The following is a 19,195-nucleotide window of genomic DNA, read 5'->3' on the forward strand; positions in this document are numbered from 1 at the left end:
TTAAAGCTGCAGCCTAACACACCACTGCAACATTACAGCATTCCCTCTTCTTGAGCTCTGTAAAATGTGGCCAGCAAACTAAAAGGAGGTGAATCTTGAAGTGTTGACTGTGTGTCGTGTGAGTAAGCTGCATGCTTGAAAGCAGGAGTACACTCTGTGTGTGCTGACGGCGTGCTGTTTGGAAGCCATACATGTTAGCTTGGTGATCATTTGTGAGGGTTGGATGAGGCATTTGCAGTTCTCTGTAACAAGTAAGTTTCTTGCTTTGTGATGTCTTAACCTATGGATGTGTTATTGATTTGGAAATAAGCCTGAATTCTCCAGTCTTTCTGCAAACTGGTCAGGGGCTGGTTAATCCAGGCTGAGTGATTCTGTGGTGCTGCTTTCGCTGCCTTTGAAAGCAAAGTCATGGCTTATTGGTCACAACATTCACATTAGTTAACAACTTGATCATTGTTTCTCACTTCGCCTGAAACAAGTAGTACCGCACAGAGCTTAGATGTCTTGCAGAACTTGGTTATCAGGTGTTTTAATCATGCTCCACTAGCTTTTCACAGGATCACAGGATGTTAGGGGTTGGCACAGTCACCTCTCAGCCTTTCCTCATTTTTTTTTTCCTTTCTCATTGTGCTAGTTTGAGCCTAGCTAGAACGTTTTGGTGAGAAGAACTAGATTACAGGCTGTGAAAGGAAAACAAGGCTGATGTCTACCACACTCATAGGCTTGCTGAGATGTATACAAACAAAAATCAAACCAGATAACTCACTTCTACTGCTGGCAAGCTCCGAGCTGCATCTCTCTCTCTGACCTCACCCTCTTTGACTAATCCACTTTGCTTCCTAGCCCTCTGGCCCAACCTCCATTCTTCCTTGGCACTGGGATAAGTTTGAGAGGGGTGGAAGAAGGTGGAAGGGCAGTTGGGAGCCCCTCCTGGGAACTCAGGTTTCTGGGAGAGCTGTTGTATTTCTGTATTACTTTTTAAACTTGTATATTGCTGCCTATGGCTATATGTATTGTAAATACCTGCTTGTATCTTGTGCTAAGCTGTAAATATGAAGCTCTATTCTAATTTCCAGCTCGGCTGAGTCCAGTCTGGGTGAGTTCTTAAGTGTGTGTGTGTGTGTGAACACCCAAACCATCACACTCATTTTCTCATTTTCTTTTAAAGCTGAAGATTTTCAGCATTAAAAGCTAACATTTTTCAATTTCAAGACTTTCTGGTTTGTTTTGGTTTTGTTTTCCTTTTAATGCATTTCATGGCCCCGCAGTGAACTTTCTGCATACTTTGCTGAAAACAAACTCTGATAGTGGTCACATTAGTGCTATGCTAGGTCTTTGCTCCTGTCTAATCTCATTTTGCTTCTCAGAAATAGGGAAACTAGGATTATTCTGGCCTGTTAAGGTCTTGCACTCTGCTGCTAATCTGTGGGGTCCTTCCCAGAACTGCTTATTCCGAGTGTCCTCTGCTTTTGGTTCTAGATGCTCTGGGTTTTTATTTGCTATACTACAGTGGCTGATGTTTGCTTATTGTCTCACTTGCTCTGTGCTTTAAGTGGCTCTTTATCAGCAAAATTATTCTTCTGTTATCCTCTCCTTTTGCAGCCTTGTTCCCAGAACATGGTATCAGTTGTTTTGTACTTATCTTTTGAATCACAGGTGATCATGTAACCATGCAGATTCAGTCTCTAGCATGATGTTCTCCACAGCTCCCTCTGTTCGATGGTGATTACGTAGAACTCACCTCTGAGACAGGGCAGCCACGTCAGCAATTTCAGTTACACTGCTTTTTGTATTCTATACCTGGTACACATGATATAAGCTGCCAAGTTGCAGTGATTTCAGGACACCAGTTTTCTGCATTTCAGTTTCAGTAGGGCATTCCTAGTATCATTTCTGCTCCAGCCCTTCCCACGGGGCAGCTCTAATTACTCTTGATATGTGTAATGGTACAAGAAGTTGCATATGCATTGCTGAGCTCATTGCAGTATCCTTTCCACTATAATCAGTGCTGAGCCCCATCCTCTGTAACATCTTCATAGATGATCTGGATGAGGGCATGGAGTCAGTCATCAGAAAGTTTGCAGATGACACCAAGCTGGGGGCAGATGTAGCTGGGTTGGAGGGCAGAAGGGCTCTGCAGCAGGACCTTGACCGCCTGGACAGATGGGCAGAGTCCAAGGGGACGGCATTCAATAGCTCCAAGTGCAGGGTGCTGCACTTTGGCCACAACAACCCCATGCAGAGATACAGGCTGGGGTCAGAGTGGCTGGAGAGCAGCCAGACAGAGAGGGATCTGGGGGTGCTGATTGATACCCACCTGAACATGAGCCAGCAGTGTGCCCAGGTGGCCAAGAGAGCCAGTGGCATCCTGGCCTGCATCAGGAATGGTGTGGTCAGCAGGAGCAGGGAGGTCATTCTGCCCCTGTACTCTGCACTGGTTAGACCACACCTTGAGTGCTGTGTTCAGTTCTGGGCCCCCCAGTTTAGGAGGGACATTGAGATGCATGAGCGTGTCCAGAGAAGGACGACGAGGCTGGGGAGAGGCCTTGAGCACAGCCCTACGAGGAGAGGCTGAGGGAGCTGGGATTGGTTAGCCTGGAGAAGAGGAGGCTCAGGGCAGACCTTATTGCTGTCTACAACTACCTGAGGGGAGGTTGTGGCCAGGAGGAGGTTGCTCTCTTCTCTCAGGTGGCCAGCGCCAGAACAAGAGGACACAGCCTCAAGCTACGCCAGGGGAAATTTAGGCTGGAGGTGAGGAGAAAGTTCTTCCCTGAGAGAGTCATTGGACACTGGAATGGGCTGCCCGGGGAGGTGGTGGAGTCGCCGTCCCTGGGGCTGTTCAAGGCAGGATTGGACGTGGCACTTGGTGCCGTGGTCTAGCCTTGAGCTCTGTGGTAAAGGGTTGGACTTGATGATCTGTGAGGTCTCTTCCAACTTTGGTGTTACTGTGATGCTGTGATACCTTCCCAAGAAGTTGAGCCCCAAGGTTCTGTGTAAGCAGAATTATCTCAGTCAAATCCATGGTCTTATCCAGTTTTGACTATGTGCCACATTTTTTGATTTAATACTTTCCAAAGAGCTGTATGAGTTGTTCTACTGCTTGCTGGAAGCTTTTTCTAGTCATTTGTAACTGCTTTTATTGTGTGCTATATTTACATCTCTGAATCCTAAGGAAATGTTAAGTCAACGGTCCAGAGAAATCTTGAGCCAGACCTTTGGCAAATGTTGAATAAGAGGTATCCAGAATTAAGTGGCTATAGCTGCTGGAAGTTTTGTGGAGCATTAATGTTTTCTTACTTGATTCCAGATTTAACTTTGCATTACATAAATAAAAACATAATTACTATTTCCTTTTCAAGTAAAAAGTCCAAAGCATAATTAGTATTTCCTTTTCATTTCATTGTGGATGCTATGCAGACCCAGGCAGGATTTTTATCAGTGTTGGCACTGCCCTTTATTAAACTACTTTGATCATGAATGGCATAGAAAAGAAACCCTCAATTACCAATCTGATGATTACATTACTCAAACACATCACTCAGGAAGCTGAATATTCTGCTAGTGAAATTACAGGTCCAGAAAGGGTTATTAATGTGTGTTGATAGTTTGCACTGTTTTACTGTTAACCTTTAACTGCTGAGCATTCTGAATCCACACCACCTCCCCATTCGAGACCAGACCAGCCAAGGATGCTGTTTTGAATCTAAATATTTAACTCACTTTCCTTTTCTCCCTCCTAATTCCAAAGAAAAGCTAGGAAATGTGACCACAGTGTGTGTAGGCAAGGGGCACAAAAGCTGAAAGCAAGGCACTAGAGGCGGAGGCAAAATGACGGACATTGGAGGCTGGCAGCCTCAGCCTGCTCCTCTGGCAATCCTGGCAGCCGAGAGGGTGATTAGAACAGCTCAGGTGCCTGGTGTGCAGAACAGGGTTGTTTTGCCATAAGTGCATGCTCTTTAAATACCATTTCATTTCAAGACACCTGTTTTAAAATACAGGTTTTGATCCTACTCAAGTCCTAAAAAGCTGAAAGCTGTGCGTTTGTGACCTCCTCATGAAGCTGTGCTGCACAACAGGTGATGCACCTGTGCCTTAAATGATGAGTAAAGCTTGCTGGGCAGATGTGCTCTTGGCAGCTGCTGCTCAGTTTTATGAAGCTGTGAGAGGAAACTGTGCTCCCTTCCTAAGAAGGACACCATGTGCCTCTCTTTCCCTGTTAACATTAGGTTACTATCAGTCCTTGTTTGGTTTACACTGAATTTCTATCAGCCAACTCACTCATTTCAAGGGAGACATTTTACATTAAAAGAATAAGAGGCAGACAAAGTTCTCACAGGGAATAGGTTGGAAGTCTTTTCTTTCTTGAGATGTGTGGTTTTCCTGCAGAGATGAAGCCTGCTTCTGCTTGTGCAAGGAGTTTTGTGCTGAACAGAAATGCAGCAGCCACCTAAAGTGAATGAAAAATAACAGGAGCTGAGAGGTCCTTCATTTTAAAGCCAAGCAAATTGCTTTGGTTGAGTTTTGTTTGTCTTTTAGTTTGGGTTGATTTTTCTTTTTAATACTCATGTGGCATTTGTAAATGGCTTTGAAAAAAGATTTTGCTTATGAATAATCAACTTGGAATACATCAGAGACATTTTTTCTAAGGGACAGACTTGTAACATCAGGCTTATTCCTCAGGCCTTTTTTTTTTTTCTTATTAGAAAAGGCATGGGAAATATCATTAATAAACTTAAGTATCTTTGGAGCCTGCAAATATTCTAGTTACTTTGGTGAGATCTCAAAAAATATACCTGTCACAGCAGAGCAGTTAAAAATGATGGGATTCAATAGTATATGCTAAATACCTTATTTAGCCTGCAGAAGAGGAGGCTCAGGGGTGACCTCATTGCTGTCTACAACTCCCTGAAGGGAGGCTGTAGCCAGGTGGGGTTGATCTCTTCTGCCAAGCAACCAGCAAGAGAACAAGGAGACACAGCCTCAAGTTGTGCCAGGGGAGGTCTAGGCTGGATGTTAGGAGGAAGTTCCTGGCAGAGAGAGTGATTGGCATTGGAATGGGCTGCCCAGGGAGGTAGTGGAGTCACCGTCCCTGGAGGTGTTGAAGCAAAGCCTGGATGGGGCACTTGGTGCCATGGTCTGGTCAATTGGCTAGGGCTGGGTGCTAGGTTGGACTGTCTGATCTTGGAGGTCTCTTCTAACCTGGTTGATTCTATGATTCTATGTGACACTGTGGCTATAGCAGCCTGGCTTGCTAATTGATTCTGTGATCAATGTATACACTTTCAGTGCTGTAGTAGTGGTGCCCTGGCCAAAGAAACCTAGTTGAAATGATCTGCTGCTGGGCATAAGAACGATCAGGTACCTTGATCATGCAGGATACGGTCGTAATCCCATTCAGAGAAGGCAATCCCACCTGGCTACAGCCTCCCTTCAGGTAGTTGCAGACAGCAATGAGGTCTGCCCTGAGGCTCCTCTTCTGCAGGCTGCACACCCCCAGCTCCCTCAGCCTCTCCTCACAGGGCTGTGCTCCAGGCCCCTCACCAGCTTTGGCGCCCTCCTGTGGACACCTTCCAGTATCTCAACCTCTCTTTTGAATTGAGGAATTCTCTTCACCTTTTCAGTCAGATGAATAATTGAATATGTATAACAAAAGATCATGGCCCCTCATAAATATTAAAGAGAAACAAAATTGTTTGAAGATATTAATTCTAGTAAAAGACAAGAGAAAAATCACACACAGTTTCAACTTGATTTTCATTCTGCACAATTCCCCAGGCCACTAAATGCAGTCTGCAAAGGCTTGTCTCAGGAATAACTACGCAGATCAGCATTTCATTGACCTCAGTGCTGTAGGATCACTGCCGTAAGTTGAAACTGCACACACAGCATAACATCTCAAATCAGTTCAATTAAGAAGGCAGATGCTCCTTGCTTCCTGATTAAAGCATAGCCCAGTTCTGACATGAGTATGCAAGTACCCCAATTTTCTTTTTTTCTGAGCTTGTCTTTGCTCTTTTGAACAGAAATAAACCCTACATTAAAAAAGGCATTCCTGCAAATACCACATGATAAGGTGGGCTTTCAAACAGAAAGCTTTTGGTGAATGCCTTGGGTGGTATCCATGAAAAATGTATTTTTTCAGTCAAATGGCTGGTGATAGGTTGCACCTAAAACACTGAACACGTTATTTACCTGCTGCTTGATCAGCAGCACATCAGCAATATTCTAAGGACAGAAAGGAGTGGAGAAGACCAAAGAAAATGTGAAGCAATTTAGACAGTAAGAAGTGATGACTGCATCAAACTGTCTTCAGATAGAAACAGAAAAATTAGGAGATTTAGAGAAACAAGAGGGTCAGGATATCCTACTCCAGGTTTTGCAGAGGATGCTAAGCCTACATGCTCTTCAGAAGAAAAGAAAATCAAACCCAGGCAAATATTAGTTCTCTAGATAGAAATAGTTTCACAAAGATCTAGAGAGGAGCTACTCATTACTCAAATGGAGAATGTGCCTCTCCAAATCACAGAATCAAGGAATCAGTCAGGGTCGGAAATGACCACAAGGATCAGCCAGTTCCAACCCCCCTGCCATGGGCAGGGACACCCTACCCTAGAGCAGGCTGCCCACAGCCTCATCCAGCCTGGCCTTAAACACCTCCAGCCATGGGGCCTCAAACACAGTATCACAGTATCATCAGGGTTGGAAGAGACCTCACAGATCATCAAGTCCAACCCTTTACCACAGAGCTCAAGGCCAGACCATGGCACCAAGTGCCACGTCCAATCCTGCCTTGAACAGCCCCAGGGACGGCGACTCCACCACCTCCCCGGGCAGCCCATTCCAGTGTCCAATGACTCTCTCAGTGAAGAACTTTCTCCTCACCTCAGGCCTAAATTTCCCCTGGCGTAGCTTGAGGCTGTGTCCTCTCATTCTGGTGCTGGCCACCTGAGAGAAGAGAGCAACCTCCTCCTGGCCACAACCTCCCCTCAGGTAGTTGTAGACAGCAATAAGGTCACCCCTGAGCCTCCTCTTCTCCAGGCTAACCAATCCCAGCTCCCTCAGCCTCTCCTCGTAGGGCTGTGCTCAAGGCCTCTCCCCAGCCTCGTTGCCCTTCTCTGGACACACTCAAGCATCTCAATGTCCCTCCTAAACTGGGGGGCCCAGAACTGAACACAGTACTCAAGGTGTGGTCTAACCAGTGCAGAGTACAGGGGCAAAATAACCTCCATCCAAAAAGGTTTTTTTGTTCTTTATCTCACAACATTTGTAGTCCATAAGTCCATTGCACAGCATAAGTGCACATTCTTTATGTTGACCATGGTAGAGTAGAAGCATCTTTCTATTTTTACTTCCAGTTGTGCCTTTTCTCCCGACGCTCTCTATTGATGTATTTTAATGCTGTGAAAATAAATACCGTAGGATCAGAGACCTTCTTCAGCTCTCTTTGTTTTCATTCCACCTCTTAAACTGAAGATGTTTGTCAGGAACTACCGGGAGGAATTGTACAACAGGGTGCAGTTGAGGCGATGAAGTTGTTTTGCTGGTTCTCAGCTCTAAATTTCAGATCCCCATGCTGCATTTTGCATTTGTGCAGAGCCTGGTCACAGCTGGTTTTACCCTTTTGTTTTCCTTGCACTTGCATGTACTTGAAATTGACAATTTCTGTCTTGAAATGAGGATTTTAATCTATTCTTTTTCCTGGGTTTTGTTACTGTTTTTTTTGGTGTTTGTTTGTTTGTTGATCTTTGTGAAGTGCTGTACAAGGATAAGACATTGCACGATGCTAAAATAAGCTCAAATCCATCTGGTGGTGCAGGTTAGGGGTGAGGGGAGAAAGATATACACAAGTTGCAGCAAATACCAAGGTGGAAATACCAAGCATATCTGTCAGCTCATCCAAAGGAAACCTTTTGAAATAAGCTTGAATGTTGCAAACTCCTTTGCACGTTACCGCACTTACTGCACAGGTGGAGGTGATCTAAGCTTGCCCTTTGGCAATTAGTGGTAGGTGGTGCCTGCTCTGACAGGACTTCCCAGCTGGGAAACGTTCTGAGAAGAAATGCTCATTCTGTGATTCAGCTGAAGAAGGTTCATCAGCTGAAGACACCAAGGAGAAAACTCAAAAAGCAGAACTGAGATGGTATTAAACTAGAGTCTTTGTAGTTCATGTGTAGCTTAACTTGCTATCGTATTTACAGTATCACCAAGGTTGGAAGAGACCTCATAGATCATCAAGTCCAACCCTTTACCACAGAAGCTCAAGGCCAGACCATGGCACCAAGTGCCACGTCCAGTCCTGCCTTGAACAGCTCCAGGGACGGCGACTCCACCACCTCCCCGGGCAGCCCATTCCAGTGTCCAATGACTCTCTCAGGGAAGAACTTTCTCCTCACCTCCAGCCTAAATTTCCCCTGGCACAGCCTGAGGCTGTGTCCTCTCGTTCTGGTGCTGGCCACCTGAGAGAAGAGAGCAACCTCCTCCTGGGCACAACCACCCCTCAGGTAGTTGTAGACAGCAATAAGGTCTCCCCTGAGCCTCCTCTTCTCCAGGCTAACCAATCCCAGCTCCCTCAGCCTCTCCTCGTAGGGCTTGTTCATCCTAAAGAGATCATGCATGTTTTACAGTCTTAGTAACTAGTTGCAGGCTTCTCAGTTTTACTTTTAATCTTGTGAAAGCTCTGAACTTCTGTGGAGAGTAATTTGAATACTGTGGGTGCTTTCTGCTGACACTGACCTGTTTTTGTCCCCCCAGGTTTGGAGGAGACCAGCCTGTGTACATCAATATCATCAGAGATCCTGTCAATCGGTTCTTATCCAATTATTTTTTTCGGCGTTTCGGAGACTGGAGAGGAGAACAGAATCACATGATCCGTACCCCCAGCATGAGGCAGGAGGAGAGATACCTGGTATGTTTAAATCAAAGGCTCTGGTAACTGATTTCCCAGCATCATTACATAATACTGACGTTCAGAGTGGGAGGCTGAGGCATCTTTTGTCTTGTGCTGTTTCATGTTTGTCTTACCTGGTCAACTTAAGTATGTAAAGTGTTGCTGGTTAATTCAGTGGTCTGGTCTGATCTATACAAACTAATAGCAAGTCCCAGGTTGCTATGTTTGAATGGCAGTCCTTTTGCTGTCTTGGATTTGCACTATGTAGTGGTTAGGCATAATAATTCTGCCTTTGTTGCTGGGGATATTGATGCAGATTTTTAAGTTGAAACAATGTCTGTAACTGTGCAGCATCAGAGGAAATTTGGGAAATGGAGCAATTCAATGATCCCAAGCTTCTATTGCTCTTTCTGGTAAGTCAACTGTAATGTTCTTTATACCAGGGCTCAGAGGGTCTCAGTTGTTGATTTGGTTTTGTTGCCTTTTTTGAAGTAAGCATGTGGCAGTAATGCCAGATAAGCTCTTCATAAGAAGCATTAATTTTGCACAACTGCTAAAGTATCATAATGACTATCAGTTTTTGTCACAGACCAAGGTCACTTAGCTGTAGGTGGTCTACAAATGCTGAATGAGCAGCACAGAAGCTAGGGAGGTGGTTAGTTAGTGTGATAGTGATCTCTCCTGTAGGTGGTCTACAAATGCTGAATGAGAAGCACAGATGCTAGGGAGGTGGTTAGTTAGTGTGATAGTGATCTCTGCATGCATACTGACACCTTCCTAAAAGACAAAATGGAATTAATTCTTACCCTCTGTGTAGTGGAGGTCTGGTTTGATTTGACTTAGCTTTCCACCACGCTTGAACGTGCAGAAGGTTCAGTGCTGCAGCAGTACAGCGTGATGGCCTTCTATGGAACGGCCAGACAACGTGTCAAAACAAGAGAGGGCTCTGGCTTTTGGAGAATAAAGAGTCTTTTGGTGATGGTTTGAAGGCACAGGAGAGTACAAGATGTGATGCAGGTGAGCTGTGGAGAACACAGCTCTGAGCGACTGCCACAGAAGGCATTTCTGTCCTTTCTGAAGCTATGAATCCAAGGAGGGCTGGGTTTTGGGTTTTTTCCATATGAGAGGGATGTGTTGATTTAATTTGTGCTTTACAACTGTTGTCATACAGAACCCTGTGAGAAGATAACTAATTGTGAGTAATTGAGGGAAAGGGGGAAATACCAGTGTAACTATGTATATTAAACTTTGATGACATCTGCTATACAGATACAAACTCATTTCAGTAGTGTTGCAAAGGGTCTCTACTTTGCTATGTGTCTGGAGATACTAAAGAGGTCACTGTGTCAGCTGAGCAAGGTTTCACCTCATGATGTGCAGAATTGGAAGGCAGTCCCTACAGCTTTGTGTGCTGTATATGTTGACTTCTGTTTTCTCACCTGTGAAGGGGGCAGGGAATATACAGGAGTTAATGTGGGGTGGGGTTTTTAACTACACTAGGTTTTTTGTTAGCCCTGTCATCTTTTAATTTTCTGGAAGTGTTACAATGGAGCAGTGCAGTCTGAACTTTGCTCTGAGTGCCTCTGCTTCTCGTGTGATGTGCAACATGCAGTGACTGCCTGCTGTCCTGACTGACTGACGATGTAGAAACTGATATTAATTCAGTAGTGCCTGTGCATTTTAAAATGGGGTATGCACAATCCATGGCATTTTATTTGAAGCAGAACTGAAATGAACAGATCTAGTCCCACTTGTTTGTCTTGGTTTAAAAGCTAGCAGAAAGAAACTGTCTTGCATTTTCATTTGCATTGTGATGTTCTTAAAATGAATTATTTCTGTGCACACACACACATGTACACACAGATCAGTAAAAAAGCTGTAATACAAAGGAAGTGAGAAGTAGATGCAGTGGTCAGTAATCATTTTGTTCAGGAAGCAGTCTGTCAGTCTGAGGCACCATCACCATCCTTTATGAAAACTACTTTTGCTTTCTCATTTCGATCTTCTCTGTTGGTAATTCAGTGTCCTCCATCCTTGGCAGACTTTGGCTGTCACTTGCAGTGCTCAAAGGCAACTGCTCCTGTGACAGTAACTGCCACGAGTTAGTGAAATTCATTTTAACAAAAGCCACTCGTTCCAGATGTTAGTTTTTTTCAGGACTAGTGCTATCCAACCACATAAAATTAAAATGCAGTCATGTGATATATTTTCCTTGATGCGAGGAGATCTGCTGGCATACACTTATAAACTCAGGTAATGGATTCTGTGGCATGGTAGCTTCAGAATTCTGATCAATCAGTTGACTGATCTAGCTGGGAAGTAAGCAAGCAGCTGGTTTTAACTCTTGAGCGTGAGCCAGTGCAGCCCTTTAGAACAGGACTGATTGCTGGCTTCATACCTTTTTGAATTGAAAACTCACCCTAAAGCACTGTATTTTTACAGGAGACTATTTGAAGGGCAAGCTTAGATTTAGCATCTTAAATAGTTTCTATGTTGGATATTAAACATGAAAGAGACAGGGAAGGATAGGAGAGGCTTTTACTGATCTTCTTCCACCTTGCTTCAGATCAATGGTTGGAAAAATACACACTGTGCTGATTGTACCACACCAGTGAGTTCACTGCTGCAGAGCCTGAGAAGCCCTGTGTTGGTAGTACTCACAGACTTAGAACATCCACTAGAAAAGCTGCAGATTTATCTCTCTTGTTTTATGAGGAGAGGGAGGCAGCTCTGCCTGCAGAAAGATCACAGAATCAACCAGGTTGCAAGAGACCTTCAAAATCATTGAGTCCAACCTATAACCTAACACCTAATTAACTAAACCATGGTGCTAAGTGCCCCGTCCAGACTCCTCTTAAACACCTCCAGGATGGTGACTCCACCACCTCCTTGGGCAGCCCATTCCGATGGCAAATCGCTCCTGCTGTGAAGAACTTCTTCCTAACATCCAGCCTAAACCTACCCTGGTGCAGTTTGAGGCTGTGTCCCCTTGTTCTGTTGCTGCTTGCCTGGCAGAAGAGACCAACCTCACCTGCCTACAACCTCCTTTCAGTTAGTTGTGGAGAGCAATGATATCTGCCCTGAGCCTCTTTTGAGATGTATGTATTTCAAAACTGGAGTAGCAGAGGTTAATTGTACTCCTCTCAGTCATTATGTTCCTGGCTTCCAGTCTCTTGAAAGGTGTTGTGAGCAACTCTGAGCCTCTCCAGGCCATCCTGGTACCTTGGTCAATAGGTGGGGCAGTGGCAGTGGCCCTTGAAAAGCTAAGGACAGCTGTGTGATCTTTCAGTAATTGCAGTATGAAAGTGTGGGAGCTCACCACCTCTATAAAGTGGGCTCTTAACAGAGGAAAAGCAGTTTAAGATAAGGTTTTGTGTCTGATGAACTGCTTGCCTATTGAGCTGTGATATCCATAATGGAGGCATTACATCCCCTCAGTTCTGAGCCTTAAGAAAAAGAGAGGTTGAAAAAGAAAGGCTGAAAAAGAAAACCAAACAGCTTTGAAGTCTTGTAGTAGCCTGTGTGCTGGTTTTTTAACTTTGAGAATCTGAACTGCTGACATTGCAAGGATCAGAAAAGGAGACAGATTTGCTGATCATTTGAAATTTTCTTTGAATAGACTTTCAGGCTTTGACGCTGTTCCAGAGAAAACAACCATTCTTTCAGGAGTCAGAAAAATTGTTTTCCATGTTGGTAAATATCTGTGTTTACTAAAATTTAATTGAAGGCCAGGATACTGTGTCCAGTTCTGGGCTCCTCAATTCAAGAGAGATGTTGAGGTGCTGGAAGGTGTCCACAGGAGGGCGCCAAAGCTGGTGAGGGGCCTGGAGCACAGCCCTGTGAGGAGAGGCTGAGGAAGCTGGGGGTGTGCAGCCTGCAGAAGAGGAGGCTCAGGGCAGACTTCATTGCTGTCTACAACCCCCTGAAGGGAGGCTGTAGCCAGGTGGGGTTGGTCTCTTCTGCCAGGCAAGCAGCAACAGGACAAGGGGACACAGTCTCAAGTTGTGCCAGGGGAGGTCTAGGCTGGATGTTAGGAGGAAGTTGTTGGCAGAGAGAGTGATTGGCATTGGAATGGGCTGCCCAGGGAGGTGGTGGAGTCACTGTCCCTGGAGGTGTTCAAGCAAAGCCTGGATGAGGCACTTAGTGCCATGGTCTGGTTGATTGGACAGGGCTGGGTGCTAGGTTGGGCTGGATGAGATTGGAGGTCTCTTCCAACCTGGCTGATTCTATACTTCTATGATAGAAAACAAGCCCCTTACTCATGAATCACATATGACAGAGGCAGCTGCTGTAACGTGAGACTTCCCACCCAGATCAGCCAGCTCCTTGTGCTGACCCACTGCTTTCTCTGTTGGAACAAGTGACTGTCAGTTGCTGTGATGGTTTGGGTGTTACCCACCCCCACAAACACTTTGGAAATCACCCAGACTAGACTCAGCCAGCTCTGGAAATTGAATGAAGCTTATTAGTTACAGCTTAGCTCAATATAGAAGCAGATATTTTCATTATATACAGAAATAGACAAGGTAAAAGGGAATACAGAAACACAACAGCCCTCCCAGAAACCTGAGTCCCCAGGAGGGGCTCCCAACTGCCCCTTCACCTTTCCCCTACCCCTCTCAACCTTACCCCAGTGCCAAGGAAGAATGGAGGTTCAGCCAGGGGGGTTAGGAAGCAAAGTGGATTAGTCAGAGAAACGAAGGGTGAGGTGAGAGAGAGAGATGCAGCTCGGAGCTCCCCAGCAGCAGTAGTGCCTTTTCTATATTTTGATTCTTCTTCTTGTATTTCTCAGTAAGCCTATGAGTGAGGTAGACATCATTCTGTTTTCCTTTTCACATCCTGTAATCTAGTTCTTCTCACCAAAACATTCTAGCTAGCTTCAAACTAGCACAGTTGCCTAGAGAAATGACTTTCAAGCTTTCCTTCCCAAAAATAGTGACAACGTGTTAGCATGGAATATGGCAGAGAGGTAATTGTCTGAAGGGGTGGTGAGCTTCTCAGGTCAGGTCTTGAGCACACTCATGTGAGTGTCATCCTACTTTATGGTCTTGTAAAATGAGATTAATTAATTCACAAAAGCTAATTTAAATCCATCCTAGTGAATATGTTTTACTTTGAACTAGACTTAATACAGTTCGCTGAAGCAAGTAACCCTTTATCAGTGCAGCTCTAGATGCTGCTGGTGTCAAGCAACAGAAAAATATGCACCACATGATACAGTTTAAGCCTCAATTCAAAGTGCAAAAGGTATGAAGAATTCTGATAGAGACTATCATGAATACTTCATAGAATCAACCAGATTGGAAGACACCTCCAAGCTCATCCAGTCCAACGTAACACCCAGCCCTATCCAATCAACTAGACCATGGCACCAAGTGCCTCATCCAGGCTTTTTGCTTTGTGTTAAAATGGTCCTCTGTAGAAGGAGTCATCTAGTATATATTACAACTGCAGCAGAGACATCAAATATAAAAGGTACATATGGGGTTTTGATCTTTCCTTGATGCTTGCTGAAGCTTGCATCTAAGACAGCTGATGCTGAACAGGTGTGAAGCTGCATGGGCTGTGTGTTGTTGCCTGAATTGCAGGACATCTGGTCATACTGAAGTCTGATCTCTTAGTCTCACAAGCAGCATGTCTCCTAACTCAAGTACAAGATCTAAACATCTTTGTTAGGAGAGCTTTTGTATTCAAGAGGTGATTCAGTAAATTAACAACTTGTCACCTTCCTATGGGACTTCTTGTAATTAGCAGTTGAATTTGCACTACAGATCTGTCAGGCTCAGCATAGTCTTTCAGCTTCATCTCTCAAAATAAATATGCTTTTCTCAGCTTTAAAAAACCCACCAAAGCTAACAATATTCAGCTTCAGTTATGCTAAAGCTTCCTCGTGTGTGTAATCCCATAAAGGCACATCTGTCCTTTTGTCTTTAGATGTTAAAACGTTTGTAAGAGCTGTGTAAGGATTACTGCAAAGGAGGGAAGCAAAATTCGAAGGGTGTCAAGAGTTTGTGACAGTAGGGGCTTTGATTGCAATATTTTCAACTCTCACCACCCCCCAAGCACTGAACTTTAATATTAATATACGTTCTACATGGTGATGAAGAGATTATGGGACTATATATACAGTGACTTATTAATAACTAGCAAGCAGTTCAAACTATACACAGAGAGTTTTCCCCGCGGCTGAGTGCCGCTTGGGGTCTATATACTATTTGCTCAGCAAGGGTGAGCTGAAAGCTGTTTTCTGCTTTGTGGCAGAGGCAATAGAAATTACAGAGGCATTCAGGTATTTACTCACAATTCTGATTAAACAGCCATCCTCCGGGGCTATGTCACAGCCTATACGAATGTCCAATTCTCCAGGGTCTCTGCCTGTGGACTTGGAGGCTGGAATCCTCCGGCTTCAGGGAGGAATGACAGTCTCTGACCTTATGCTGCTGATTTCTTGTCTCTCCAAGGAATTCGTAGGCAGGATCTCCAGGTGCAGAGGCAGGATTCTGTGCAGTCTGAGCACGGGTCTAAAGCTGGCTACTCAGGCCAATCGTGTGCAGACAAGTGGGTCTGCTCCTGGCAATTTGTGGCAGTGGTGCACACCAGGTAATCACAGAAAGGCAGGCATAAGTGAGCTCTGCAAGGATGGACGCAGGCAGGCAAGCAAGCAGTGTGGGCAAGGCTGCACCTGAGCCTGTGCACCCCTATTTATTAAATGTGGGCTGAGAGTTAATGATCTCATTGACCACTAGAATGACCAATCAGGTTGGCAGTCAGCCAAACCTTACCATACTAGGCAAAACCCACAGGCCTGGACACCAAATATGGGAATCACATGGGTCCAGCACTCGGCAGGCACGAGCTGAGCATGTGGGGGCTTAGACAATCAGGTGTCCTGGGCAACTGACTTTATGGCCCTGGTCTGTTGTGCCCCTATTTGCTCGTTTACCCCTGGTGCAGGCAGAGAGACATGTCCAGGCAGAGCAAGGCACAAACAAGGCTATTTTCAGGCCTACATGCCCTCCACAACATTGGTGAATTTTGCTGGCTGCATTGTTTCTCATTAACATAGGAATATCTGCTAAAATAACATTTGAAGCAGTCTTGTTGCTTCTATCCTCAAATTTCTCTCTGCCATTGAAACTTATTTTACCAGTTGCATTAGTTTTCTGACAGCAGCTAGTCATCTTGGTTCCTGTCTCTGTCTGGATAATAGAACTATTTAACCTTGAGCAATAGTATTGTGAGTTGTTATGAGAAGTAGCACATTGAGCTTCCACCTTCATGACTTCAGGTTTGTATCATGAAGTTTTTGGCCTGCCAGGGCCCATGGCCTTCAGGAGAGAGACCATGGTATGGAGCTCATGCCTCCCTCTCCTGACTATTGCTCTCACAAGTGTGTTTCTATATAAAAAAGGTAGTTACCTGCCTACAGGTGGTAGGTGCCTGGTGGAGAGGGGAGTAGAGGGGTTTATTTAATGAGGACCTTACAAGGGGCTGCATATGCCAATTGAAACGTGGAAGTTTTGGGTAGAGTCTGCTGAACTTTAGTTAATGTTGTTTAGATTGGAAATCTGAAGCATAGAATCATAGAATCAACCAGGTTGGAAGAGATCTCCAAGCTCATCCAGTCCAACCTAGCACCCAGCCCTGGCCAATCAACCAGACCATGGCACTAAGTGCCTCATCCAGGCTTTGCTTGAACACCTCCAGGGACAACAAGTCCACCACCTCCCTGGGCAGCCCATTCCAATGCCAATCACTCTCTCTGGGAAGAACTTCCTCCTAACATCCAGTCTGTACTTCCCCTCGCACAACTTGAGACTGTGTCCCCTTGTTCTGTTGCTGGTTGCCTGGCAGAAGAGACCAACCCCACCTGGCTACAACCTCCCTTCAGGTAGTTGTAGAGGTTAAAATGATTTACTATGTGTGTGCAGTGTATCCAGATGTCAGGGAAATTGATGTGTAGATAAAATTTTGCAGTTACTGGGTTCGGAGCTGTAGTTAAGAGACAAAACATTTTATGCTTCCCCCGTGTTTTCCCGTGCTGATCCCCATACATACAGAAGCTGTTTTGCTCCCTGTGTTATACATTGGTGCTGAGATGGTTTGAATTGGTCATTGGGGGTTGTACAATGTGTCCTGAGCTGCAGTGCAGCTGTAGCATCACACAGTAGCATCCATCTCTTCAGCTGATAATGGGCTGCCTAGAGGGCAGGGCTGAAGCCCAGCCACCTGTCAGCTGACCCAATTAGGACAGTTTGCTGCTTCTTCCCTCTTATGGCTGCTTTTAACAGTCTCCAGCTGTTCCTTCTTTCTGCATTAACTCTTTGCAGCACGTTTTTGGCCTGGCTTCCTAATTCTTCATCTGCCACATACACTCTGAAGCACCGCGTTTCCATTAGCGTCTCCCGCTTTGTATTAGTCATTTATTGAACCACAAAGTTAATGATCACTCAGACCCCAGCTGGAGGAGAAGCTGATTAAACAGCTTATAAAATGCAATATTAAAGGAAATGTTTTCATGGCTGACATTTACTTTTCAGTGACTTTAATTTACAAACCAATATTATTTAATGTTCCCCTGCAGAGTTTGCATTCCAAACGTGGCAGCGTTATGCAATTTAATGAGAGCAAGAAAGTTTGCCTGCCTGATGTGTTTTCATTTACTGGCCTGAGCCAGCTCCACGTGGTGAAGAAAGAACCATTGCTTAGGGTTGCAGACCTAAAACATTTCATGTAATTCATATTAATAATAATAATAATAATAATAATAATAATAATTTCATGTCATTTGTATTAATAGCAAAGATAAAAAATAATCTGGATTGTATTAGCATGATTTTTATTTTAATGACAGCATTGTGTGTTGCAGTTCAGGAGGGACTTTGAGATGCTTGAGCGTGTCCAGAGAAGGGCGACGAGGCTGGGGAGAGGCCTTGAGCACAGCCCTACGAGGAGAGGCTGAGGGAGCTGGGATTGGTTAGCCTGGAGAAGAGGAGGCTCAGGGGAGACCTTATTGCTGTCTACAACTACCTGAGGGGTGGTTGTGGCCAGGAGGAGGTTGCTCTCTGCTCTCAGGTGGCCAGTGCCAGAACGAGAGGACACAGCTTCAGGCTGCACCAGGGGAAATTTAGGCTGGAGGTGAGGAGAAAGTTCTGCCCTGAGAGAGTCATTGGGCACTGGAATGGGCTGCCTGGGGAGGTGGTGGAGTCGCCGTCCCTGGAGCTGTTAAAGGCAGGATTGGACGTGGCACTTGGTGCCATGGTCTAGCCTTGAGCTCTGTGGTAAAGGGTTGGACTTGATGATCTGTAAGGTCTCTTCCAACCTTGGTGATACTGTGATTCCTTTTTGCTGAGGTAAAACTCGAGACAACCACAATATTTTGTTTTAGGGTGTGAAAATGGGAGGTATTTTTTTTCATGCAGTGTTTTACTGTTCTGAAAATTTCTGACTGCCACAAACATTAATAAACTGCACAGGAAACTGGAAGCCCAAGTAGCAGAAGAGTCACAAGCACTAAATACCAGCAGTCCTGTCAAAACAATACTGTTACAAGGTCTTAGCACCATCATTAAGCAGTAGATGGAATTTAAGACATTTATATTAATTTACATTCTTTACAGACCAGGCTGTTTTAAGGAAGTTATGAGTGACAAATCTTCCTTTTTATGGCCATTTTTGCCAAGTTTGTTATTTGTGCTTTTCTGAGCATGAATACAGGGTAGTGCTTGCTGGGTTTTTTTTCTTGTTCTTCCTCCTTTTCTTGGTCTTATATGCTGTGGTAGCTTGGAAACAAGTTTGCTTTATCTTCTCTATAGGAAGCTACTGTTTGCAGGGTGCAAAATCCCCAATGTGGAACAGTGAGTCTAATGTATTGATGCTGGCCCTCTAGGGCCATATAAACTGTGTAAGAGAAGAGTGTACTTCCACCTTTTATTTGCAGGAGGTGTATTTTTGGAGACTGAAGCAACAACAGAAAGGAGCACTCTTGTGTAGCCCAGGGACAAGAGCCAGCTTTGCCTTCAGCATAGGCGAGAAAGCAGGTTTTGGAGGGGTTCTGCTGCCAGCCAGAAATGAAATCTTACCGATGTGGTGGATAGTTCTACTAAAAGGCTCTCAGTGGCAGTTGAAAAAAGGCAAATCAGAAGCAGTGAAGAACAAAACAATGAACCTTGTAGTGTATACATCTGTAGTGTGGCTGCATTTGATGGCCTTCATTTGACATTTGTGAGCTCCCATTGCCAAAATGGATTTGGAAATAGGCATATAATGGTTTTTAGGATGGCAGTGCTTTATTTACCAGAGGAAAAG

At 44.7% G+C, this 19,195-nt stretch overlaps 1 protein-coding gene across 1 annotated transcript in view; it reads left to right on the plus strand.

The window, feature by feature from the left end:
• UST (uronyl 2-sulfotransferase) overlaps positions 1–19,195 on the plus strand; it is a 178,722-nt gene that overhangs the window by 106,203 nt on the left and 53,324 nt on the right. The window contains exon 5 of the mRNA XM_064158284.1: positions 8,752–8,905. Coding sequence (XP_064014354.1) covers positions 8,752–8,905 — 154 coding nt within the window. The remainder of the gene's footprint in view (positions 1–8,751; positions 8,906–19,195) is intronic.

The sequence above is a fragment of the Pogoniulus pusillus genome, chromosome 18 (assembly GCF_015220805.1).
Source record: "Pogoniulus pusillus isolate bPogPus1 chromosome 18, bPogPus1.pri, whole genome shotgun sequence".
Taxonomy (NCBI): domain Eukaryota; kingdom Metazoa; phylum Chordata; class Aves; order Piciformes; family Lybiidae; genus Pogoniulus; species Pogoniulus pusillus.